The sequence below is a fragment of the Lotus japonicus genome, chromosome 1 (genome assembly GCF_012489685.1).
Source record: "Lotus japonicus ecotype B-129 chromosome 1, LjGifu_v1.2".
NCBI classification, from domain to species: domain Eukaryota; kingdom Viridiplantae; phylum Streptophyta; class Magnoliopsida; order Fabales; family Fabaceae; genus Lotus; species Lotus japonicus.
In genome coordinates, this window is record NC_080041.1 from 99,594,800 (window position 1) to 99,619,485 (window position 24,686).

A 24,686-nucleotide genomic window follows, 5' to 3' on the forward strand; every position below is an offset into this window, starting at 1 on the left:
ATGAAAGGGGTTAATTTATCAAGTGGAATTGGCTATGGTTGAAATTAAAGGTTGATTAAATCACTTAGAACGAATATAAAGATATTGTATATACCGCAATAAGATGTTTAGAAGGATGAAGGGTCACCTAATATAGGCAGGGAGGAAAGGAAATGTATTTGTTTGGAAATAAATATAACATTGAGTTTTGAGATGTGTTCCATGAAATAAGTTAATGAAAGGTCACAATGTAACCAAATGTATGTATATAAGTGAAGTAATAAAAGTGATAAAGAAGTGAAAATAACTCTAAGTTGTGTATCATGTGTGACTGTAGCTGAAAGGGATTCTAAGACATCATAGCTCGTTGCAGAACTAACTCTGGTCAGTGGTTCCGACTAATTAAGAAGACGAGCACTAGACGTTCTGAGAAAACCAGGACTCAGAAGAGGAACCTCTGAACTCCTTGAAGACCTGCATTGGAATCCAAGTTAGGAAATTGTTGGTTGTCTATGGTTGCTTATGTTGTGTGTATTATTATGTGAATATTTGCATGCCTTATCTTCATGATTGATGATATATGAATTCAGTGTAATATATGCATATAAATGATATGCTTTGTGTTGCATATTGTAATGTTGTGAATGACTGATGAGATGATATGATGTGATATTAAACGAGTCCATCCTCGGTTTGATCCATGATTGATGTGATCCATAGATAAAATGATGGCGTTGCATTGAGTAATGCAACTGGAGATACGCACATCTAGGGATATGGTGGTGCTTTGTGAAATGACAAAACCATAGAGTTGCACAATTGGCCTCAAGGAGGCAAGAGATGAGAAATGTGGTATAGTGGTTAACCGGAGCCGAGGGAAAATATGAAGTGCGCACTAGGATAAACGCATATGTAATTAAGCTGCGTTTTCAAATATGTTTAACTTCTTCAGGGAAATCCCATATTTGCGAAAGATAGAGTAATGTAGGTTTTTGTGAAACTCTTGAAGAAGTAAATGGCCTATTTTAGGGGATTTTCTTTTATGTTTTATGAAAATGATATAAAAAGGATGGCTAATTGCATAAACTAGTTCCCAAGGATATGGCTCAGGGTTACCATGTACCTTGGACTAACAGATTGCTTGAGTGTTGCGTAGTATATTATGGGACAAACTATGTAACACGGAGGAATGATTTGTGATGGTCAGAGAGGTACCAAGATAACCCCTGATATGTGACTGTCCCATTGGAGTAGACAATGGGTATGAGGATATGCCAATCAGAGTATGTGAGGTTGTGCTCGTCAGAGTTGACGATGGATAAAATTATACCCAATAGAGTTAACGGATGCCCGTAAGAGTTGACAGAGAAAGTTGTGGGGGAGATGATGGTACCTGTGTGTATCTATGTGACATGCATCATATGTATAGTACTGGTGCAATTGGGAGTAGGATCGCGCGACAACTTCACAGGGACCCCAGTGTGCACCCAGTATGGATACCCGAGATACATGAGGCAGCACTTTGGAGATTAGGAGGACTGCGACATAATAGTATTTTAACTCGTGCAATGCAAGTTCAATGCACGTGCAAGGCACATGCACATTCATTGTGCCTTTCCCCTAGATCCTTATCTTCCCCCTTCGTTGATTTTCTATCCTTTCCTTCCCAGGTGCTTCATTAATTTAAATTGAAAGTGAGACTTTTTAAAAATCTAAAGCATGACTATTTTAATCAATGGGTTAGGTAAGTTTTTGACGGGCCACCTCACCTATTTCCACCTCTATTTGTATGGAGCTTTTCAATGTCTTTGGTTGGATGAAGCCAAGATACTTAAAGCTGATTACAATTTTCATAACAATTACTTTATATTAAAAAATTTGGTAATAAGTCCATACAGGTACAATCCATCATGCATAGATAAAAATGAAGAAAAACGGTTGAAAGTGATTATCTACAATAAATGATATGACAGTGTAAAAAACCACAATACTAGGACAACCAACTAGAGAGCATTCATAAAACAGGCAAGGAACTCCCCTTCAAAGCTGCATCTCACCTTATAGCTGCGTGCGTTTTCCTCCATATCTGTTCCTTCAAAGCTCCCCAAAATCAAACCAATACACAACCCACACTTGTTTCTTCAACAAACACCAAAGCCATGACTTTTCCTTCTTCTCCACTTCCATTCATGTTCGTCATCATAACGTTTCTATTGGCTCTTCTTCATAGAAACGCTGCTGAAACTTCCACTTCCACTTCCACAAATATAGTTCACATGGACAAAGCCCTCTTTCCTCAGGTCTTCAAAGCCCATCATGAGTGGTTTAATTCCACCATTGATTCCATAAAGTCAGCAACAGTTAAGAACTCATCTAAGCAAACCCAGAAGCTTGTATACTCCTACGGTCATGCCATGCATGGCTTTAGTGTTGTGCTATCATTAGATGAGCTGAAGAGTCTTAAGAACGCCCATGAATTTGTTGCTGCGTACCCGGATATAACTGCAAATCTTCACACCACTCACACCTTTGAATTTCTCTCCCTTGATCCTTCTAGAGGACTATGGCATGCTTCTAATCTCGGGGATGAGGTCATTGTTGGTGTCATTGACAGTGGTGTGTGGCCTGAGAGTGAAAGCTTCAAAGATGATGGCATGACCAAGGAAATACCAAAGAGGTGGAAAGGAACATGTGAGTGATAAGTGCCAAATTCACCATGTTTTCCATCATATTTTAGGCACTTATCTATTGTTATTATGGTAAATTTCTTATAAGTTAACTCCTTTTTATGTAGATTATGTAGAAAATGATTTCAATCTCAATTTGAGTTGTAGGGTGAAGAGTATTAGAGAAAGTGCATGATTTGAATGAAAGAAAGCTTGTAAATGAAAAAATCCACTTAGCCTTGAAGAATCCCACTCAAGAACTTTGAAATATCAAGAAATTAACCTTGTTGTTCCAATCATGCTTAGCATGTGTTCCAGGGTGCTAAGCACCATCTGGCAATGGAGGCTCCTTCAGCATGAAGTAACAGGGTGCTAAGCGTTTAAAATGAAGTGCTAAGCATCATCTGGCGGTGGGGAATCCTTCAGCATGAAGAAACAGGGCGCTAAGCACCTAAAGTGGAGTGCTAAGCACTCTGTAACAGATCTGCAATGCTATAAAACTCAAAGTTCAGCACAAAACAGGGAGTTCACGAAAATCAGAGATAAATACACAAACCCATCACTTGGGGAAATGGAGAACTCAAAGGAGATCATCAAGGGTGACCTAGGAGACTAGAGAGAAAGCTTTGGAGCTGATTTCATCGTCGGGAAACCGTCACGAGTCGGTTTTTCATCGCTCTTCTTCTCTTTTATCATTGTAAAGCTATCCATGGAAATGGATAGCTAATTTCTCATTTGTTGGGATTAGAACTAGTTGTTTTGATGCTCATGTAATATATTTGATTTCCTTTCATGCAAATTTCATGTTTCTATGTTAAAGAATCAATGGTTTTCTCTTATGCTTCAAGCTATATCTTAGGTTGATCCCCTTGGGTATTTTGATTGATTCAAACTTGTGTAGGGAACTCACATGGTCTTGAGTCTGAACTATAGTTAATCATATGTTTCTTTTCCATGATTCAATGATTCTTACCTTGTGCTTCATGCTTGTTTTGGATTGATCACCTAGAACATGAATTAAGATTTAATAGGATGGTGGGAACTAACTATTTAAATCTGAATTAGGTAAAATCATCTAATGATTCTAAGGTCTAGGGATAGGGTTAGATCATTAGTCTATTCAAACATTCATGCTTAATGCTACTCACTATTGTTAATCGATCAAGGGATTGAAGGTTAATATAGGGAGTTGATAATCTTCTACACCGGGGGACTAGGTAGTAAGATAAGAAATGGTGGGAGGAATCAATTGCATATAACGATATTTGTATGTGAATCAATAGAATACATAGAGGTCTGATGACTCGGGATTTAAGACTATTTTTCTAGTTTATTTGCATGCATTTTAATATATTATCTAAGATATTTTGGTTATTTTAGGTCACTCTAGGATTATTTCATGCATTTTACTATTTTTATGTGATTTTTAGTATTTTTATATATTTTTATGATTTTTATTTATATTTATTAGGATTTAAGTTATTTTATTTTTAATTGATGTGTTTTATTTTGAGTTATTATCTTTTTAATATTTTATTTTGATTTATTTAATCTTTTTAGGATTTTCGGAATAAAAGAAAAACAAAATTTCAGAATAAGGAAGCTGATCCGGTACAGTTGGTCCACGGAGCTGCCATGCGCCTGCAAGAGATCTAACGGCTGCGTTTCCTGTACCTGCCACGTGGCTCAACCATACCAGAGGTCCACCATAACACCGCGGAACGCGAAGCGCTGGATTTCACCTCTTGAACCTTTGTCCAATTGCAATAGGACACGTGGCACTCTAGGTTTTTCTTTGGCTTATGTGGGAACATTGTCACGTGATGATAAAACAAAAACAGACGGGAAAGTGAGCGGTGGCAGCTTTTGGATACAAGGATATATATGAGCAATAATATATATTGAAAGTGGATGAGGATTGAGAGCAGCAGCCGTTTTTGAGTTTTTTCCTGGAGTGAACCTTAGCATTGGAGCTTTTTGAAGAACCTTTATTTTTCTTAATAAATTATTTGATCATGAAAGTCATGCTTGGCTAAACCTCCGTAGGTACTTGGGGTGTTCGGTTTGATTTTCTTGACCTTATGTTTTGATTTACTTTTTGACTCATGAATCCTATTTTTATTTATGAATTTCTCATCTTTTATCTATGAATCTTTATGCATGAAGATTAACTTTGCTATTTTATATGCGATTGAGAAATCGGTAGAAAATAGGGATCCGGTGAGGAATTGATTAGGAACGCCTACACCTTAGAGATAAGGGTAACTTCTAATTGTGTTGGCTAGTAACTAAGTGTTTTAATTCTCCAATTGAATTCGTCTAGGAACTAAGAGATTAATGTTAGCAGTTTAATTGGAAGTTATGCGTAGTTAAGAGATTATCACGTAGAAACTTAGGCAAGCACCATAAATAAGTTAGATAATTCATGAGTTAATTAGTGTATTAAGAACATAAGTGAAATTAATGAAATCCTACCCCAGGTACTTCCCCTTTTGATTGTTTTCAATACTACGTACTTGCTTTTCATTTACTTTGCAATTAATTAAGTTCGTTTCAACAACAATTATCCATCCCCAAACCTTTTTACTTAGTCTTTTTAGTTATTTAATAGGTTAAATTGATTTAGACGACCGCAATCCTTGAGTTCGATAATTTATTACTACTTAACGAATAGGTACACTTGCCTAGGAGTTATCAAGGTCAAACAACGAAACTCTAATCCCAGCAAAACTATCGACCTTGGTGAATCCAACTACTTTATCTGCTTTCTTTATATTTTCATGTTCTTAAACAAAAACCTAATATCTCTGTTAACCATCATTTGAGTTTGTTAGCTATTGAACGACATAAGTATTACACCTCCTTGTGGATACGACAAAACCCTTTACTATACTACAATTGAGTCTTGAGAGATTCAAACGTAGAGTGGTAAAAAAATCTTTCAACAGTGAGGCAGGGCAAGAATTCAACAACTGCAATGACACCAAAGAATCAAAAGTTCACAAGTTTAGGAGGACTGCGGCATAATAATATTTTAACTCGTGCAATGCACGTTCAATGCACGTGCAAGGCACATGCACTTTCATTGAGCATTTTGTTAGTTAATCTGCAAGTGTATATATACCTCCGGGTTTTAAAATATCGAACCACATAGATTGTGAGTAAGAATTGTTGGTTTAAGCTTAAAGCTTGTGAGTTTTGAAAGCAATAAAATTTTGAAATTGAGTTTGGTTGTTTGTGACAAAGAAATATCAAAAGAGCAATAGTGAAAGCGTTGAAAATATCAATTGATAAAAATGCTTTGGGTTATCGATCATCTAATCCACCTTAGTCTACCTATCCTCAATTCCTATGCATGTGAAATCTTGATTCATTCCTTGTTGCTCTAGCCTATCTAATTACTTATTGATTTCTCACATAAGCAATTCTCTCAAACTAAGTTAAGCCCAATTTCTTGTGTACTTAATCATTCATATGAGGTTTATAGCATACAAATTCAGGCCAACAAAACCGAACCCTTCCTCTATTCATAGTAGCAAGCATAGAAGGATCAATTTCAATTCACGTCCCTAAGCTACAACAAACTTCTGTTATGATTATAGTCTAGCCTATAATAAGTGTGCACTCAAGCTAAGCATGCATATTAGAATTGAAATACAAGGTAAAATCAAGAACTCATGCCTAGAGATAGGATTTAACAACTAAAGTTTCATAGAATCACTTAAAACCCAAAGCAAAAGAGAGTCTAGCCACTCATGGCTAGGAAATGCATACAATGAAATGTAAAATAACCTGAGAAAATACAAAGTGGAAGCCTCTCACAAGCCCCAAAGTTCTTCCTCGGCTTCTAAACTTGGTGGAATTCTAAGAAATTGATCAAAAGTACAAAAGAAAATCACAAAAGTCTTATTTATAGGCAAATTGGTCGAGCTAGGGCGCTCAAGCGCTGCACAGGGGCGCTTGAGCGCCCATCCAAAATCTGCAGCCTCCAAAGTTACTGCAGGGCTGGCGCTCAGGCGCCCTGCAGGAGCGCGTGAGCGCCAGTTGCACGCTCAAAAGCCACTTCAACTTCTCTTTAACTCCACTTGATTGCTTCCATCAACTCTTCAAGCTCTTTGGCCTTCCTCCTTCAGCAGTTATCACCTGATTACTTGGGAATAAAGCTTGGGAAAAAATATCAAGGAGCTCAAAAGACTTTAGCACAATGATCCTTAAATCAAGTGAAAATTTCATGCAACCCCTAAACTTTCTTAAAATGCAAGAAAGGTCCTTATAAAACTACAAAATTACCAAAACTAAATAAAGACTCAAATAAAGATAAAAATACATGAGAATGCATGAAACACTACATGAGACAAAAAGAAAAGACTCAAAACTAACAAATAAATGACCCTAAAAACAAGACTAAAAGAGAGTCATCACACCAATATACTCAACGATAGCTTACCCTCGAGCGTAAACACAACTCGCTTGCCCTCAAGCGCAAGAAATGCTCCCAAAATAAGTGCTCAATAAGGAATACTTATCACAAAACTGGGGGATTTAGTAACTACAGCAAGTTCCAAAACTGGAGGATTTAGTCACTAGACAATACCACATTTGTGCTAAGTCTGGCTACTTTACATTTAAGAAGCATCAATGGAAGATCCAAGTGCCATTATGTCAGGTTTTAGCACCCAAGGATAGCTAGGTGAGACACCTCTTGCAGAGTAAGAGGAAACAACTAGTGCTGACTTGTTTCCCGTAGTATTTTTCTAAATCCTGATGGTGGTTGTAGGCTTCTTATGGATTCTTGCCTTCTTGATCACAAATTATGCATCCTTTGGGGTGATTACAATAATTAGGGAAGTGTGATATTTGGTTTCATTGATCCAGAATTCTTATAAACAAACACTACTCCTAGAGCTTCGATGACGCACGAAATTTGGACAAGCAAAGATCTTGAGAGCTTATGTAGCTCACATAGAATGGTCACTTGTCTACTTACCATTTTGCATAAAAGCTCGACTTAGATCCATAAAGATTGGTTCTTATAGTAGACCTGCTGATAATTTTCCACCAAGGAGTTGGCTGCAGAAAGTGTCCAACCTAAAGTGGTTTGGTTGTTCCCACGAATGCAACTCGCTAAGGAGCGATCTATGGTGTTTGCAGCCAGGGCCCAGGGGATTTCATAGTGTAAGGTTCCATTAATATTTTGACCATTGTTGCTAGCAGGAGATGAAACACCACCCATTTGTGCATTGCATTAAAAGAAGCTACTGCGATAGGGTCCTCATAAAGTGGACCATTATCATAACTCATAAAACAGCTTTGTGGGTTTTGTGAAATTCACCTTCAATTCTTCATAAGCGTTTTCCCCCTAAGACTCAATTAATAAATCCACCTAAGACAAGCAAACCAACACATAAGCGTTGATTAAGTCAAAATTGGGGACACATAAGCAGGGAAACTCAAATTGGACCTATTGCAATAATAAAAAACTCACATCAGCCAGTTTTCCCCCTCTCAACCTTTACTTAATAATAAATGATGCATGTCATCTTTTTTTTTTCTTCAAATAGATGTTTACCAATTTTAGATCCATAATAAATTCAGTTGAAATGAAAAATCAGCATTCATTTAGCAGAAGGGTCATATCATCTACTAGGTTTACAATCTACTAATCCACAACACCATGCAACATTCACCTACAACCTTTCTACAGCTCAACCTTTTTACTGGTACACAGGGTTATCCAACATTCTTCAGATCTACAAACTCGAACGGTTATCATCAGATATGGTCTTTTCAGAAGACGTGTCACTATCGATGATGATCATGTCATCTGGTTTGCTGACATGATGTTGTTGCAGAGGCTTGTTCATTTTCATCATCCCATATTTTCTTCTTGAATATGTTGAATAGTGAGGAGAACCATTTGATGTTCTAGAGAATTGCTCATTCGTCCTCGAGCCACTTAACCGAATTTGAGGCAGAAAGCATGACCTATCAGCATGATAGCAACGCTCTGCAGCACCCAGCATCTCTGGATGTGGATGAGAACTCAATGAAACAGTTGCAGACAGATTTGGCTCAACTGACATTGGAGGAGTAGTAACTGCTTCCCTGAGCCAGTGGGGCAAATTAGTCTTTGCAGTTGAGAAGTTAAAGGGATAATCATTTGCATAAGAATTTTCCATGGAAAGACTCGAGCTTCCGGGTGAATTGAAAAATCCCCATTCTATGTTATTGTTGTAAGAGGCCCTCCTGGAATGAATAGTTGGCCTAAGACTGTGTAACGCAGTGTCGTTTTGATAATTTAAACCAGCAAGAGATTGCCTCAAGAGGTTGCTCTCCCTATAAGAAATTACATCTTCAGGTGACAGCTTAGTCTCCTCCATTGTATTTTGTCTCCATGATCCTAATTCCAGATGCCGGAAGCAAAAGTTTCCTTGCAAAGATGCCGCTGTTGGCCTTTCTACATTTGGATACATGTGTTGTGGAACACAAGTGTCTTTCAAAAGTTTTATTTGTTCATCCTCCCACCGTTCCGCAAGATCCCATGGTGCCCTTAATGGTGAAAACCGCAATCTTGGGTCCCTTAACATAGCAACCCAATTTCCCCTACCATGTCTTCTCACACCAATCCAGAGAAAATCCAACTCCTCTTCAGACCATATAAAAGGGTTCCGTTTTAAATTTTCTTGAAAGCTGCCTCTCTCATTTAAAGCTCTTGCTCTGTTTACAATTTTGTCAAGAACTACCTTGTGCCTGGGAAGCAATGGTTTCCGGTTTGTTGAAGAATGATATAATCCATCTTGGACAAAATCTCTAGTATCAGTGATCGAATTTGACAAAGGCAATAGAGACAAATAATTAGTGGAGTCACAGCCTCCGGTGCTCAGCTCCATGGGTAAAGACAAACCCAAAGAAAGAGAAATCATTGGCACGCGTCTTGGCTTATTAGTTTTTGTTTGTTGAACATTCACACTTTCACCAGGCATCATGAAACCAGATAACTGTGGTTGAGTAATACTTGAGCAAACACCATCAATAGCCTTTCCTTCTGAAACCAGCTGCATATTCAAGAGGACATGGAGAACCACATATCAGTAACGGGTAGCACTGTCATCTTGAAAAGGTAACATGTAAGATGAACTTCATAGTTGATATTCACACAAATACCCACATTTGACAAGCTAAACAGGATGAGAAATGCTGCACACAAGAGCAGTATTAACCACACATAAACCATTAAAAAAATTCCAATTTAGGAAGTCTAGTAAATATTTGGACAAAATATTCATATTTCTAATTAGAGAAAAACAACGTCCAATCCAGTTAGTTTTTGGTTAACTGTTGACCATTCACTTGAAATGAGGAGATAATAATTTTATTGCTTGAATAAAATACAATCAGTAATCTGTTTATTCTTCCCTACATTATAATTTGCTCTTTCTAAAATATAAAATATCTTCATTCTTGAAGTCAAAGAGATGTAAAGGCAACCTATTTTACCTGTGTATCTCTAGAGTCCAAAAATTCCGGATGAGAAACATGATCTTCGGCAATGGCAGATCTACTGCTTGCAGAGTCCAATTTAGCTCCAACAGTTCTTATCCTCAAATCAAGAGGATGCTTGTCAGCCACCGAGTTCAAATCAACAGTGCGCTCTTCTGAACCACATGAAAATACCATTTAATCTCTTTAAATAAAATGCATTTTAAAGCTTTGCAATAATTATTATCAATCACAACTTCATGGTTACAGAACAAAATATTCAGATTCATCCGTTACATGTTAAAGACTAAGTGACAAATCATACCTGCAGAGTTAACAGCCAGGTCAAATTTGGGTTGGGGTTCCCCACTTTTATTCAAGCCATTATGCGTATCATTATAACCAGCCTCTCTTACAGAGGGCTGGGACTTCTCTAGCTCCTGATCAGCAATTGTGGCAGCAGGAGTACAATCCGTATTGATAGAGACTCCTTGACAATCCGTACGAAGATGTTGGGTTTCCTCGTGAATCAGGCAACTCTGGCTCGGAACTTCTGTTCCAGATGTATGAGAGACAGTTTGAACTATGTCTTCCCCATGATGCAGTTCCTCTTTCACCTGTGTCATACTGTTAGAATGAAGTCATTAGTATGCAATTTCCCCCCAGCTATAAATGATTTTCTATTGGAGTTATAAAAAAAAATTACAAGCTTATTAAGTTTGATGAAATTATACCAGGTTTCAGAAACAACTCCACAAGTACATGAGGTGTCAGCATTAACCACCTGTCATCGAAGGTGGAGGAGGAAAAGAAAACAACGAAGGGATCCAAATCAGACCTAAATGGGAATGAGATGAAAAGTCCCACTGCAGTACACTAAACCAAGAATCAGTGTAATAAAGAAAATAAAACCCTTGTTTCAAAGTAGATATTGTTCTTTATAAAATCCAAATTCAACAGAAGAAGAAAGAAATCATATCACTGGTTGCATTGACCAGTAAAGAATCGGCAACGAGGAAAAAAAGAATGTGTTGGAAAAACTAACCGAAATTTAGCGTATCTTAAAACTTAAAACTTAAAACTTGTGAATCAAAAAGAAATTTGAGTAACAAATCAGAAGGTTTAAGAGAATCACCAGGAAGCCATACCTGTTCTTGAGTTTGATAAATCTCTCCTCTTTTTGAAAGCTCTGCTGATTGATTAAGGTCTGTTACAGAAAGCATTGAACAGTTTCTATAAGATGTTTCATCTTCAGTTTGATCTGATGGCTTCCCTCTTTCTGAAAGCTCCACTGATTGGTTAAGGTCCGGTACCTTATCCACAGGACATTCATCACACGATGATTCCTCGCAAGAAGAGAAATTACCATTTGCATTTGCAAGCTTGCTCCACTTGGTCAGCACTGAAATATTTTCCTTCTTGAGCAACTTGCTTTTCCTATCAGTCCCATCCATACATTCTTTTCTTTTATAGCGTCGATAGAAGGTTATTAATGGACTGGTCAAGTTGGTCTGCGTTACTATTTGTCCAGATGGGTTCCTGAAATTATCTTTGGAGGGTGAATTATCTTCCATTGGAATATTCAAAGCAGGAGACTCATCACTACGTGCAGAATGGAATTCCCTTGCAATGGGTGTTTCTGAGTTGATAAAATTGAGATCATTCCCAGCATCCATTTCAACTGGCGGGGAAATAATTGTTTTATTAGAACAATTGTCAAATTCATTACCAGAGCTTTCACTGGCATGAGAATTTCTTTGAGTGTCACAACCATTCTGTGCCTTTTCTACTGGGGGTGATTCACCAAAATCCTTTTTCGAGTTATCCTCGCATGGAATTCTTGTTGCAAGAGATTTCTGTTTAGAAACTATACTTTCTGTAGCGTCACTAATTCCACGCTCCCCTGCCCTAAGGTCATCAGGCTTTTGAATGGTAAATGATGATGAACAGTCTGGCTGTTTGGCACATTCAAAGCACGGATTTTCCCCGTCACTGGTATCCTATGAGATATAAAGATAGACAGATGAGTAAGCCTTTCCTTAGACAATCATAAGAGCTCTCCATATAAGAAAAATTAAGCCAAATCATGCCAAAACAATGGAAAAAAAACACAGGAAGTCTTTCATTAGATACACTGATTGTGCAACTAGAAAACATAATATTTATTTGGAAATTGAGAATGATAAGATTGATGACAACTATCACAATGCATCACATCACCAGTGAAAGCACATCAAACAAATCCAAGAGTACCGACATGAAATTTGTAGTTAATAGATTCTTCTAGCATGTTCACTATTCATCAAAAAGAAAAAGAAAGTTCACCTTCAGTATTCTTTGTAGCCCTGATAACTCAGCTCCCATATCTAAAAATATCTAACTAAGATATTTACCTAACTGACCTATATAACTTACACAAGAAGGTAAACCTTTTATTTGTTGAAATTCATTAGTTGGTATTTAGCTCTCTTCATTCCTTTTTCTCCCACTCCTAAATTTGTATTTAGGCCTTCTCACTATCTTGTGATATACAGCATATTACAACTACAAAGTCTTAAACTCAACAGGAAAGGGTTTGACCTGATCATCCCCAGCAGAGGCAAAGCTTCTAGAAAGAACTAAATCGGAGGTGAAATTTAGCGAAGAGGGTTCAAAAAATACTACATGGTAGCAGAAGAAGCTTAGAAAATTATAGGAGTAATATACTTGTCACAGCCAATAGAGATCAGGCATTTAAATTAAGTATTATGTAAACATAAAAACCATTTATTTTTGGAAGAAATACATTAATCAACCTATCTTCCCACAAGTAGTTTATGAAAACCCTAGAGTAACAAGGGGATTGACAAATTTCGGCAGATATGGAATTGTAGGGGAGGAACAGAGACATGCCTGATGATCCACAAACAAATAAAAAACAAAAACAAGAAGTTGTGTTGGAATCTAACCATTGGTTTTTCTTCATCCTTTTCTGATGCCTTCTCAGCAGTTAGCTTGTCATGTTTAACTGGTGTAGATAAAGAACAATCGCAGGCCTCTTCACAAACTGAAGTTTGGCAGCAATTACCTTGGATAAAACTACTACTTTGAGATTGTCGCTTCCTTTTGTAGGTTAGAAATACTTTTCTGCCGAACATTTGTACAACTCTGATAAGAACACCTGCACTACTGGCTACTAGGCTTCGAGCACTGAACACAAAATCAAATGCAAGTCACCAAGTGCGTAAATGACCTCGACCCTGTAGATGCAAAAATAACACCCAAAAAGAAGACAGACTTAGAATCGATAGTGTAAAAAATAAGAAAGGTTTAAAAGTGGAATGCAAGACATAGAGTTACCAAAAAAAAAACAATAAACAGTAACAGATGGCAATGGCTTAAGATATACAACCACCAATGCCTTTTCCCACTGGTAGAGATCAACTGAATGGGTTAAGAGTCAAGACATCATACTAAAACCTATACAATGTCCAAATTTATTTTCATAAATAAACACTAAAGAAAAGGAAATATATATTATGCTATTAGAGTTTCAAAGTTTTTTGAGAGATGTGTCTTGCGAGTCGTGAGATGTATTCACATTCAATCTGCATGTCATGTATTTCACAGTATTCATAATATTCTGGACTGGTGAGTTCTAGGCATCCTACGCGCTTCATGGGATGAGCTTCCTTTGATTGAGAGATAGGTTAGGGACTTCCCACACTCATGTAGTTGATATATATCCTGTCTAAAAGGCAAATCTTAAGTCCTTTTTTGTGTGCCCTTCTAATTTAACCTGTAATTTAGTTAAAAAGTTTTCATGGATTATAATTAGCATTATCTAATATAAATGCATGCAAGAAGGATAAACAAGTTTCACCACAAGCAGTTGAAATATTAGGATTCAAAACTCCACTAGAGTTTACAAACTTCCAGGAGCATATAGTAATGGTAGAAAATCTTTAAATGGTTTTATCATATGCAGGATAAAAAAAATGTAAGGTTGCATATTCTATACAATTCTAAAATTTACAAAACTAAAATGACTATCTAAGCTTAGAACATATTGTTGCCAAGACAATGAGGTAGAAATTAAGAAGCTAAAATAAATATCATTTTCTTCCTAGACATGTTCAAAACACCTCTGAATAAGGTACAACATCCACAAGCTCTAAGGGACTATGACTCTCAGAGCTATTTCTCTTTTGGCAACCACAAATTCAGAAAGAATCTTTTTTATCCAATAGCAGCAACTGGACCAATAAAGGCAAGTGTGAGGTTCTCTAACCTAAATAAAAATCCTTGTTCTTGAAAAAGAAATGAATCTTTGTTCTTCAAACAAAGATCATAAGCAGTTTGCTACCACATGAAGCCATACAATTAACACTCCAATAACTAGACCTCTACCAAGTTACCACCATTGAAAGTCCAAGTTTTTCAAAGCACAGGCACAAAAATGCTCCATTTGAAAGGGCTACTGTAACAAGAACTGGGAAAAACAAAACCCACACACAGAATTTTAAAAAAAAAAATAGAACTTCAAAGATAAATTGAAGCTTGACATATCAGACACAAACCCCCACCATTTATCTTCTTCATCTTCTTCTTTTTTATAAAGAGATTCCTAGCAGATAAACCTAACAAGAACATGGGTCCATTTACACCAAAGAATCTAAAGTATTCATTCACTGTTCAGCCATTTTCTACACCACCCAGAAAAAAAAAAGATAGAAAATTTGAAGTCATGCAGTTACCAAAAAAAAGAAAACTTTGACAAAGATTGAACCCAAAAAAAAAATAATAACAATAAAAACAGAAGCAGCTTACAAAATAGGAAAGCATAGAGAAGTGAGTGGAGCATACCCCAAAGTTTGAAGGCTCTTGTTCCTATGTGAATTGTCAGAGTCTGTGTGTGTCTACTGCAAAGTACCTTGAGAAACGTATGAGGAGAACGAGTGCAGTGGAGTGTGTACTTGAGCTATGGACTTGGTTGCTTGTTTTCCATTTTACTTCTTGCACTTTAATAAGGAACATACAACAGGAGCCACAATCAGTGACAAAAATTGTTCCTTTTTGTTGCGTTTTCACTCCAATAATAGTGTACACGTCACTACACTGAGGTGAGGTTACAGTGTAGGCCTTGCAGTGTCCACTCTCATGAGGCCCATTGCTAAACCCAATTTCAGCCACAAAGAGAAACTCACACAACTTATGAGCCAAAAAAATGAAATCATATCTCAGAGGTTCGGCTCTGCTCATCTAAAGTAAGTCTTTTTTTTTTACATTGAAAAGATAAATTACATTTTGCAGGGATTGAAACTTGACCTCTCATTCTTAATTTATATGTCTTCCAACTCTTTACTACTTGAGGCTATTATTTAGGAACCTTCTAAAACGAGTTTAAATCATCATAAGTTGCTTTTATTAATTTGATAAAAATAAGGTAATCAATGATGCGAGACTTAATCTACCTTTTAAAATGAACCCACTCATTTTATACCAGTGAAGTCTCCTTTTTTGATGTAAAAAAAAAAAATACTAGTGAAGTCTTCTTATCTTTGGACACACTATATATCACCAGTTGACTATTATTCCACAATTTTGTTTCCATTCCAAAAATTCACATTGACTATAGATTCACTTTTTCCAAATGTTTTCTCAGTATAACTAAAAAAATCATTTATTTTCTCAATACCACATCTATTAGTGGATCTCGCGTACTTAATTTTTGCACCACTGATATTTACTACTCACACCATTTATTTCAAAATAAATAAATATCGGGCATTGCTCCGGTACCCATTGAAAATAAGAGGGCACAATACCCTTTAGTTCATTTTTTACCATACAAATGTCATATTTGTAAATTTTAAAAAGTCTATTATGGAGAAAATATGACTAAAAGGTATGGAACCCTCCATTTTTGAAAGGGTTCCAAAAAAATTGCCATAAATATCTAGTGGCTATTATTGTGACTCTATTGTTTTAAAATGTAAATTTGAAAAACAAGATATTTATTGAATTCTTTTTTATTGAGATTATGGATTTTTTGTTTTAATAATATGTAACTTTCTCAGATGCATAAAAAAAAAATGTAACTTTCTAATTCAATAACATTTACGTAACACCTTTATCAATCACCACTATTGTCACAATCATTGTCATTTTTGTTGTCATCCAACAACATTCATTGTTGTTGCCACCTTGTACTCACGCCCACAGTCGCCACCCAACACCCTCTGCTGCTGAAATTTACACCACCACCTAACACCTAGCGCCTCTACCCCAGTACTCACCATTGTCACGACCACCACCTAACACCCATCGCCGCCATCCAGTATCATCCACTACCATCGACATTTGATACCTTCCAGGCCTCCACCACCATCATTGTTGTTGCCATTAAGTAACATCCACTGCCACCATGGCCACCACAACAAACATCTTCATCGATGCTACTATGGCCACCACCCTCCACCACTGCCATCACCCTCCACCGTAACAACCCACCCTCACCCCACCACCACTGCCATTGTCACCTATACCATCGCCACCTCTCCACCATCATTACTACTCGGTAACCTATACAACAACCACCCAATAATACTCTCCTCCGGCTCCCCTATTGGCGCACTCTATCATGATCGCCACCCTTCCCAGCCACACATGCTACTTTACCAAGTGGAGCTAGTAGAAGGTGTCTAACAACAGTGGTGACCATTGTGACTCTATAAAGTTGACAACAATATTTTAAAAGAAAAACAAAAAAAAAATGAATATATTAGATTGAAAACTAGTTTTATTTTTTTATTTTTTTGAAAATAAACTAAACACCACCTCAAATAGGAGATAAATTACCTTCATCCCACACCAACATTATATCTTACCCTGTTACAAGTCCTTAATTTCTGAAAATTTGAAAAATTAATTTTTGAGAGACAGATTATCTTTAACTCTAGAAACTAAATTATCATCACCACCATCAAGTGTGTAGATCAACTGACCCATAAGAGTTTTACGGCTCATAAAAATCATATAATACGTGTAGTTTAAATTAAAAATTGCCTTGATGTCACTCTTATTTCCTGTTCTTATCTTTCTTTCAAAAATTACAAAAACTAATGTTTTTTTCTCCATTAGAAAACTCCAAAAAACGGCACTTTTATTACAAAAGCTAAATTAAAAGAATACAATTACGGTCTTAAAAAAAATTAAAAATGGTAGATGAAATAATATAATGATATGAATGCACGCCAGGATATAGTCCTAGATTTGGTTTCAGAAATAAATAATTAATATTAATTTAATAATTAAAAATAGTGTGAGAGGGACACGAAACGCACGTTGGTGTTCGCGGCGGGGCACACTGAAAAAAACAAAAAGAGGAGCAGTTACAGTTAGGACGTGGCGTGTAACGGCCTCCTCTAACCGCTTTTTCCTTCCTCCACGTGGCACATATTTTCTCACGCCTTCTTCTCTCTTCTTCTCACTTTCCAGCGAAAAAGAAACGAAAAGGAAAGGAAAGAAAATGTGAGAAAAGAAAGAAGAAGAAAACCTTCTTCATTCATTCATCTGAAACTAAAACTAAAATTATTCCTTCCCCCTCTCGATCACCGTCACCAATATAAATTCCCTTTTCCATCCAAACAACAAACAACGACACTCGCTTTTCCGTCCCTCTTTTTTCCCTCTCCCTCTCCCTTCACCGATGGCGCATGATAGCAACCACCACCACCACAACAACCACCGTTCTTCAAGCTCTTCCTCCTCCAGTGACATTTCAGTGTATGTCGACGCTCCCGCTACTTCCATTGCCTCTACTTCAGGTTGTTATCCACATTCTCCCTCTCTTTTTCTCCTTTTCGTTGTTTGTTTCATGATAGTAGAAAGATATTCATGTGATGATTATGTGGAATTTTTGTTGTTTGATTTGGTGTTAAGCAGGGCATGTGGACAGGGATTCATCGGAGAATGTGGCTGAGAAAGAGGCTCCTGCGGCGGGTGTTGTGGCTGTGGCGGAAGAAACTGGACCGTCCAATCAGGGTTTGGTAATTAGGAATGGTGATCGTAAAGTTGGAAAGACCAATGGAATCAATTGGTTGGCCGCGAAGTTGCTTGATGAGAATGTTCCCATGAAGAAAAGGGTTTGTCAAAATCACTACTATCTTCAAACTTGCAAACTAGTGTTTTTTTTATAAGAACTAAACCTGCATTTTGGTTAAGAACTAAATTGATTGTGATTTTCAACTTCCAGAGATGAAAAGTGTGATTTCCAGGACTAAAGTGACTGAACTCATTTTTAGGGATCAAAATAATTCTAGTAGGAAAGTTTTTGTTAGGGAAATTAGGTTTATGAATCAATCAACTTAGAGGGTTTAAGCACTGCCCTGAAGTCTGGATTTATGTTAAAAGGGGTCTCAAGCGTATGTGTAATGCGTATACTCACATAGGAAGCACTCTGATTTGTTTGTGCCATTTTGTAGTGACATAATTTGCTTAGCTTGCTGACTATTGTTCTATATATATATCTCCTAATGATGTTCCTTTAAATGGCTTCTGTGACTCTAAAATTGTGATCTAAACTCTAAAGATCTTTGAGTTTTTTGTTTGCTTTATTTTTTTAATCCTTGGAAATTGTTTTCACATGTTGTAGCTGCGATGGCTAAAAAAGGCTTCCTTGGTTAAGGATGATGGTACTGTAGTAATTGATGTTCCAGGGTCGCATTCACCAATTGAAACTGGGGTTATTACTAATGAAGCTCATGATGTATCTTTCAAGAGAAAGCCCAGTCAGGATATTCGGCCTGTTCAGCCGCTTCAAATTGTGATGCTTATAGTTGGAACACGGGGAGATGTTCAGCCTTTTGTTGCCATTGGGAAGCGTCTACAGGTGTTTTGCATTCCCGGTTTCTTAAGTATTCCTGTATTAGTTTTTAGTGTATGGATGATCATTTACTAGAAAATTTCATGTTATACATCATATATTTTTGAACCATGCTTGAAATTATGACTTCCTTCAGAGGAAATTTATCAAGCTTATGGAAATAATCGAGGTTTAAAGTACCTGATTTTGCTCTGGAAAACATTCAGAATAGTAGAAACTCGGCTATTAGTTTTTTTTTTCTAACTTTGATATTCATTTTTTTAAATCGTGATTGCAATCATATTGTTGTCAGCCGTGCACGCCAATGCAATTTTTTTTTTTTTAATGAAAGCTGCTTTCCTGAAACTACAGCTAGAAACATGATATTGTGGACACTTTTATCAGTCTTGATAAATCACTGGACTAAATATTGGAATATGCTTTATGGTTTTAACTTTTACAATTTATTTCAGACAGTCTTTCATGTGATGTTGATTCATGACAAGACATTATAACATCGTGTGATCCATATACCTGATACTACTAATGCAAAAAAGCTTTCATTGTTGCGTTTTTGTTGTTCTTTCATGTGATGTCCTTAACTCTTCCAACAATTTCAAAATCACGTTATTTTATTTCCCTCCTTATTATCCAAGTCGAAACTACTGTTGTCTTTTGCACTTCCGAAGGAAAGGGCAGGTCTATGCCTTTGAGAGCCACTTGTGAATAGGATAAGAGACTTTATAGTTTCACAACTTTCACCTAAAATATAGGACCTTGCAACTAAAGTTACCCTTTTGTATGGTTTCCCACTGTTCTCATCCATCCACCCCGTAGGAATCATAGCTGATTGACATGCACCCAATTATTTTCTCTCCGTTTGAGACTTGAGACAGTAATCCTCTCCTGTGTTTCATAGTGGATCTCAAACTTCACTTTTTAAACAGTGTTGTTCTGTATCAAACTCATGATACTTTCTAAGATCCTTAAGTATTTATTTTTTTATTTTTTTCATTCTTTCCTCCTCGAAAAGTATAGTTTTTGTAACTTAAGTCAATGTTAATCCTATGTAATTCAATTCAACCTGATTGAGGCTGAAGTTTATTTGCAGGTAGACGGTCACAGGGTTAGGCTAGCTACTCATAAAAATTTTGAAGATTTTGTCTTGAATGCAGGCTTGGAGTTTTACCCTTTAGGTGGAGATCCCAAAGTTCTTGCTGGTTGTAAGTATTTCTTGTCTTATCCAATATATGATCTTCCTAGTTTCAACCTTTTCAACCATTTAAAGGTTAAGTGTTTGTCTCTATAACTATGTTTAATCGGTAGCTTTACATGACAGTCTAACTTAATTGTGGATAAAAGGACTTCTTATGTAGCCTCCTCTCTTATGATTCAACTCGAACATAATTTAGGTGAAATCAGTCATCTTTGCCAATGAGCTAGGTCTAGTGGCATCCCATCCCCCTTACAAAGAGATGTCTTTTGCCCATATGCCAGTATGCTTTTACTACTGTTTTCAAATGTAAATGTATGTTGTCATCTGATGAGTAATATTTCTTCTCTGCTCATAATATCATCTTATAATTACTTAACATTATGTTTTCTTCAGATATGGTCAAGAATAAAGGCTTCTTGCCCTCAGGTCCTTCAGAAATACATTTACAAAGAAATCAAATCAAGGCTATTATTAATTCTTTGCTTCCTGCATGCATCAGTCCTTACCCAGATTCCAATGTTCCATTTGAAGCAGATGCAATAATTGCCAATCCTCCAGCATATGGTTAGATTTTACTTAAATTTAGTTTTTCGTTCAATTTCGTCTAGCTATGCCTCACAATAATTATAAAGACAACTAAGTTTCCTTCCATTCTCATGAGAATGTGATTCAAGGAAATCTTTGATACTAATGAAGGCCTTAGAAGGAAATGTCTCTGGCGTGGCCTTGCAGAAGATTTTAGTTTCCAAAATCAGGCTCTTCTGAGTTCTGAGACATTAAAGAGCAAGATTGCTGGAGTTGTAAGTTTGAAAAGATTGAGGTTGTAACCTAGTCAAAGTCATCGAATGCAAGTGTATATTAGGAAAAATTGATGGCTAACAGCTAAGATAACTATGCTTATAAGGATTACATTATTTCATTATGACAAGGAGTTTCTAGTAGATGTACGGAAAATAAGGGAGATAAACATATGTGACTGTTATTAGTGGCTGTGAGAAGTAACTCATGATAGAGAGAAGGAAGGAACAATAGGCATGATTGTAATACTCAAATACACGTTAATGATTCATTGTCTATGTTTGCTAAAGCATTAAACATACTTTCGACTAAACAAGAATTTCCTCCTTTTTGTTTAAACATGGAAACTGCTAATGGCCAGTTGAATGAAAGCTCATTGACAGAGAACAAAAATGACTACAGGACTAACTAATAATCTTAGATTGTTTATGGCTGTTACCTATTAACTAAAAATATTTTCTATACTTTTAATGTATATGAATTTTGCAGGGCATTCTCATGTTGCTGAGTATCTAAGAGTTCCCCTTCACATATTCTTCACAATGCCATGGACGTAAGTCTTGTTTGGTGATATGGATTAATCCTACACTTCATTATCTTCATTTCCATCATGTGTTCTGTCACAGATAAATTATTAATTGACATAGGAATTAGGACAGTTTTCAGTTGTGCTCATTTATTGGGGATAGTTTTGTAGTTTTCTTTCTGAGTGATGATACGATATTTGACAAAATTTGCAGGCCTACCGGTGAATTCCCACATCCTCTTTCCCGTGTTAAGCAACCAATTGGATACAGAGTGAGTTGCATGGTCTCTCTGTTCTGAAGTTAGCTAAGCTACTAGTTTTTTACATAGCATTTCTAAATTATCATTTTGTTTTGTGTTGAGTCTTTCAGCTGTCATATCAAATAGTTGATTCTTTAGTATGGCTGGGAATGCGAGACCTGATAAATGATTTTAGGAAGAAGAAGTTGAAGTTAAGGCCTATTACTTACCTAAGTGGGTCTTATACTTCTCCTCCTGAGGTTCCCTATGGTTATATATGGAGCCCTCACTTGGTCCCTAAACCAAAAGGTTAGATATATATTTAGTGTGTTCTCATATCATTTAGTGCTCACCCATGTTCATACTTAATTCTTACTGTCACATCATAAACAGTCTCTTTGCTTCCATTTTCTTGACTTGGCTTCTGGGGGGACTCAAGCTGTGTTTTCAAGGATGTCGTGATAATCTCATTGTGTTTTCTGTTTGGTCTGCAGATTGGGGGCCTAACATTGACGTTGTGGGATTTTGTTTCCTCGATCTTGCTTCAAATTATGAACCCCCAAAATCGCTAGTAGATTGGCTTCAAGAAGGCAAAAAACCTATATATGTTGGATTTGGTAGCCTTGTGAGTTTCTATGCTCGCATATTTAAGTCATCTGATCACACTGATGAATCTGCAGATTGCACTGTTTGTCTGAATTTAACTTTTCCAAGAAACATTTGCAGTGATTCATTTGACCTAAAATCACTGGTCACTAATATATATATATATATATATATATATGTGTGTGTGTGTGTGTGTACCAACTACCAAACTCAGTGGCATGTACCATGCTCGGGCATAAAATCTAATGTGCCTTATCAGAACACATACATGCCATAATTAAGGACTTGTGTGTGATTCCCTTTTCAATTTTTCTGAATTTAAAAAAGGGTTTTCAGAAACAATTTTAAAAACCTGCTTTCCAAAAGAATAAAAGAAAAGAAAACTACTAAACCTGTGATTTGAAAACTAAAAACAGAAACAGAAAACATGTTTTTAGATTTCAGTTTTAAAAACTGAAAATAAAAATTATTTTTAAGAAAAACTGGTAATATCAAATGAGTTTTTTTTTTTAACTTTTGTTTGTTTTTAAAAGCTGAAAACTGTTTTACAAAACAGTAATCAAACAATCCCTAACTATTTGCAAACTTTCCATTCTGATATAATTTTTTGTTTGAGTTTTGAACAGCCTCTACAGGCTCCAGAAAAAATGACAAAAATTATTGTTCAAGCTCTGGAACAAACAGGGCAGAGAGGTATCATCAACAAAGGCTGGGGCGGTCTTGGGGATTGTGAGTCTTGATCTCTACTTCAAGCATGCCATTAGTATACTGCGGTTTTTGCTGCTCTGATTGTGAACCATGTAATAATTTCTGTTTCTCAGTGGCAGAAGATAAGAAATTTGTGTACTTATTGGACAACTGTCCGCATGATTGGCTATTTCCAAGATGTACTGCCGTGGTACCTGCAAATTTTTTCTCAGTGTTAGTTCCAATTGCTCTGAATTTAAATTGAGTTTTAGTTGAAAGTTCCAAATGTTTCAGGTACATCATGGGGGTGCTGGAACAACTGCTGCTGGTCTCAGAGCTGAAGTAATGTAGTGTAATGTGAAACATTCTAACTTTACTGTTATATGAATCTTTCAATAGTCATCTCTATTCTGTATTTTTGCAGTGCCCAACAACTGTCGTACCGTTCTTCGGGGACCAGCCATTTTGGGGAGAGCGAGTGCACACCAGAGGGGTAGGTCCTGCACCCATCCCGGTGCAGGAGTTTACACTGGAAAAGTTGGTTGATGCCATACGCTTCATGCTGAATCCAGAGGTAAATTTAGCTGTGATATGAGCAATTAGTGTTGTGAATGTAGCATTGGTAATAGCATATACAATGTGTTCCCCGGTTAGTATATTGTGAGTGACTTGTACTCTTTGGAGTCTAAATCAAGTAAAGGACGAATTTACTTCTGTCCCCTTGGAATACAGTATCAAATCTTACAAAATAGAGCATTAAACAAATGGAGGTGATCTTCACAAATTTTGCTTTTTGTGGTCTTTCATAGATCACATGAGATATTAATTATTGAATGGTAACCTCCTAACTGGCGATGTTCACTCTTTGAGAACTTAAGAGGCTTTTCATCATTTATTGTGTTTCTGATATATCGTTCTATGCTTTTATGCAGGTGAAAAGGCGTGCTGTTGAACTTGCTAAGGCCATGAAAAACGAAGATGGTGTGGAAGGAGCAGTTAAAGCCTTCTATAAACATTATCCAAGCCAAAAACATGATACAGAGGCGCCTAAGCCATTAGCCTCAGTTCCTAAAGGCTTCTCTATACGAAGATGCTTTGGTTGCTATAACTCTTCTGGATAAATTGATTCTTCATCATACGGCATCCTTGTTCATGTAGTCATGTTTATTCTTCAGTCCAATTCTGTTATATTAGTAATTGTGAAATGTAAATTGCCCTGGTGATTTTTTTCCCTTAGTTTCACCAGAAATATTTCCTAAGGATACAGTAGCGATCAAGTTAACCTCTTTAGTGTAAGATTTGAATGGAATGCCCTTCAGTAGTTCAGTATGTTCCCGTGATTTGCAATTGAAAACTTTCATGTTTAAGAATAAGTGAACATCAGTGAAACGTAAGATCATAAATTCATTTACTCACTGCCTTATCGAGTATCAAACTAGTTGAGAAGTTCGTTCATTTTTTCGTTTCAAAGTGATTGCTAAGGTTCGCTGGTGCCAACGAGTATCTAAACATATTCTTGTCTGCAAGTATATTGCCTTCTTGACACTTTGGAGTCAATATGAGATGTCAACTTCCCTGGATGGTGTGCAGATTTCATATGTTATTAGATTGTTTAAATCCACTGATAAATCTTTCATATTCTTTT

The 24,686-nt window shown here is 36.6% G+C and overlaps 3 protein-coding genes across 10 annotated transcripts; 2 read left to right on the forward strand and 1 right to left on the reverse strand.

The window, feature by feature from the left end:
- The first annotated feature begins 1,932 nt into the window (after positions 1-1,932).
- LOC130728318 (subtilisin-like protease SBT3) lies at positions 1,933-3,492 on the forward strand. 3 transcript variants are annotated; one of them, XR_009015644.1, is made up of 2 exons: positions 1,933-2,738; positions 2,814-3,492. XR_009015644.1 is itself a non-coding variant. In XM_057579755.1 (2 exons), the coding sequence occupies exons 1-2, from the start codon at positions 2,139-2,141 to the stop codon at positions 2,816-2,818; spliced, it is 537 nt and encodes a 178-aa protein (XP_057435738.1). In that variant the 5' UTR covers positions 1,933-2,138; the 3' UTR covers positions 2,819-3,492. The 3 variants fall into 3 exon arrangements, 2 of the variants coding, with proteins under 2 accessions (XP_057435738.1, XP_057435737.1); XM_057579755.1 differs by having other exon boundaries at positions 1,933-2,670; XM_057579754.1 differs by having other exon boundaries at positions 1,933-2,670; positions 2,952-3,492.
- Positions 3,493-8,240: 4,748 nt separating this feature from the next.
- LOC130728314 (uncharacterized) lies at positions 8,241-15,146 on the reverse strand. Of its 4 annotated transcripts, XM_057579745.1 has the most exons (8): positions 14,970-15,146; positions 13,775-13,902; positions 13,073-13,363; positions 11,273-12,124; positions 10,859-10,908; positions 10,450-10,751; positions 10,143-10,300; positions 8,241-9,700 (listed from the first exon to the last, which is right to left on the reverse strand). In XM_057579745.1, the coding sequence occupies exons 3-8, from the start codon at positions 13,259-13,261 to the stop codon at positions 8,396-8,398; spliced, it is 2,856 nt and encodes a 951-aa protein (XP_057435728.1). In that variant the 5' UTR covers positions 13,262-13,363; positions 13,775-13,902; positions 14,970-15,146; the 3' UTR covers positions 8,241-8,395. The 4 variants fall into 4 exon arrangements, with proteins under 4 accessions (XP_057435728.1, XP_057435727.1, XP_057435729.1 ...); XM_057579744.1 differs by lacking the exon at positions 13,775-13,902 and having other exon boundaries at positions 14,970-15,145; XM_057579746.1 differs by lacking the exons at positions 13,775-13,902; positions 14,970-15,146 and adding an exon at positions 13,705-13,729.
- Positions 15,147-17,449: 2,303 nt separating this feature from the next.
- Positions 17,450-24,408, forward strand: LOC130728317 (sterol 3-beta-glucosyltransferase UGT80A2-like). 3 transcript variants are annotated; one of them, XM_057579751.1, is made up of 14 exons: positions 17,585-17,932; positions 18,051-18,250; positions 18,760-18,996; positions 20,081-20,192; positions 20,579-20,749; positions 21,473-21,536; positions 21,724-21,781; positions 21,880-22,057; positions 22,243-22,373; positions 22,981-23,083; positions 23,176-23,252; positions 23,336-23,383; positions 23,466-23,615; positions 23,974-24,408. In XM_057579751.1, exons 1-14 carry the CDS (start codon positions 17,815-17,817, stop codon positions 24,160-24,162), a joined length of 1,836 nt encoding a protein of 611 aa, XP_057435734.1. In that variant the 5' UTR covers positions 17,585-17,814; the 3' UTR covers positions 24,163-24,408. The 3 variants fall into 3 exon arrangements, with proteins under 3 accessions (XP_057435735.1, XP_057435734.1, XP_057435736.1); XM_057579752.1 differs by lacking the exon at positions 23,974-24,408 and having other exon boundaries at positions 17,450-17,932; positions 23,176-23,241; positions 23,466-23,606; XM_057579753.1 differs by lacking the exons at positions 17,585-17,932; positions 18,051-18,250 and having other exon boundaries at positions 18,887-18,996; positions 20,070-20,192.
- The last annotated feature ends 278 nt before the right edge of the window (positions 24,409-24,686 follow it).

What these genes read in the sequence shown, in the direction of transcription:
- LOC130728314 (XM_057579745.1), bottom strand. Translation starts at nt 13,261, where the DNA reads ATGTTCGGCAGAAAAGTATTTCTAACCTACAAAAGGAAGCGACAATCT. An exon ending in GGAGTTGTTTCTGAAACCTG is followed by an intron (nt 10,752 to 10,858) that starts GTATAATTTCAT and finishes TCATTCTAACAG; the next exon opens with TATGACACAGGTGAAAGAGG. An exon ending in TGGACTCTAGAGATACACAG is followed by an intron (nt 9,701 to 10,142) that starts GTAAAATAGGTT and finishes TTGAATATGCAG; the next exon opens with CTGGTTTCAGAAGGAAAGGC.
- LOC130728317 (XM_057579751.1), top strand. Translation starts at nt 17,815, where the DNA reads ATGGCGCATGATAGCAACCACCACCACCACAACAACCACCGTTCTTCA. An exon ending in CCATTGGGAAGCGTCTACAG is followed by an intron (nt 18,997 to 20,080) that starts GTGTTTTGCATT and finishes GTTTATTTGCAG; the next exon opens with GTAGACGGTCACAGGGTTAG. An exon ending in CTGCTGGTCTCAGAGCTGAA is followed by an intron (nt 23,384 to 23,465) that starts GTAATGTAGTGT and finishes GTATTTTTGCAG; the next exon opens with TGCCCAACAACTGTCGTACC.
- LOC130728318 (XM_057579754.1), top strand. Translation starts at nt 2,139, where the DNA reads ATGACTTTTCCTTCTTCTCCACTTCCATTCATGTTCGTCATCATAACG. An exon ending in AAAGAGGTGGAAAGGAACAT is followed by an intron (nt 2,671 to 2,951) that starts GTGAGTGATAAG and finishes AATCATGCTTAG; the next exon opens with CATGTGTTCCAGGGTGCTAA.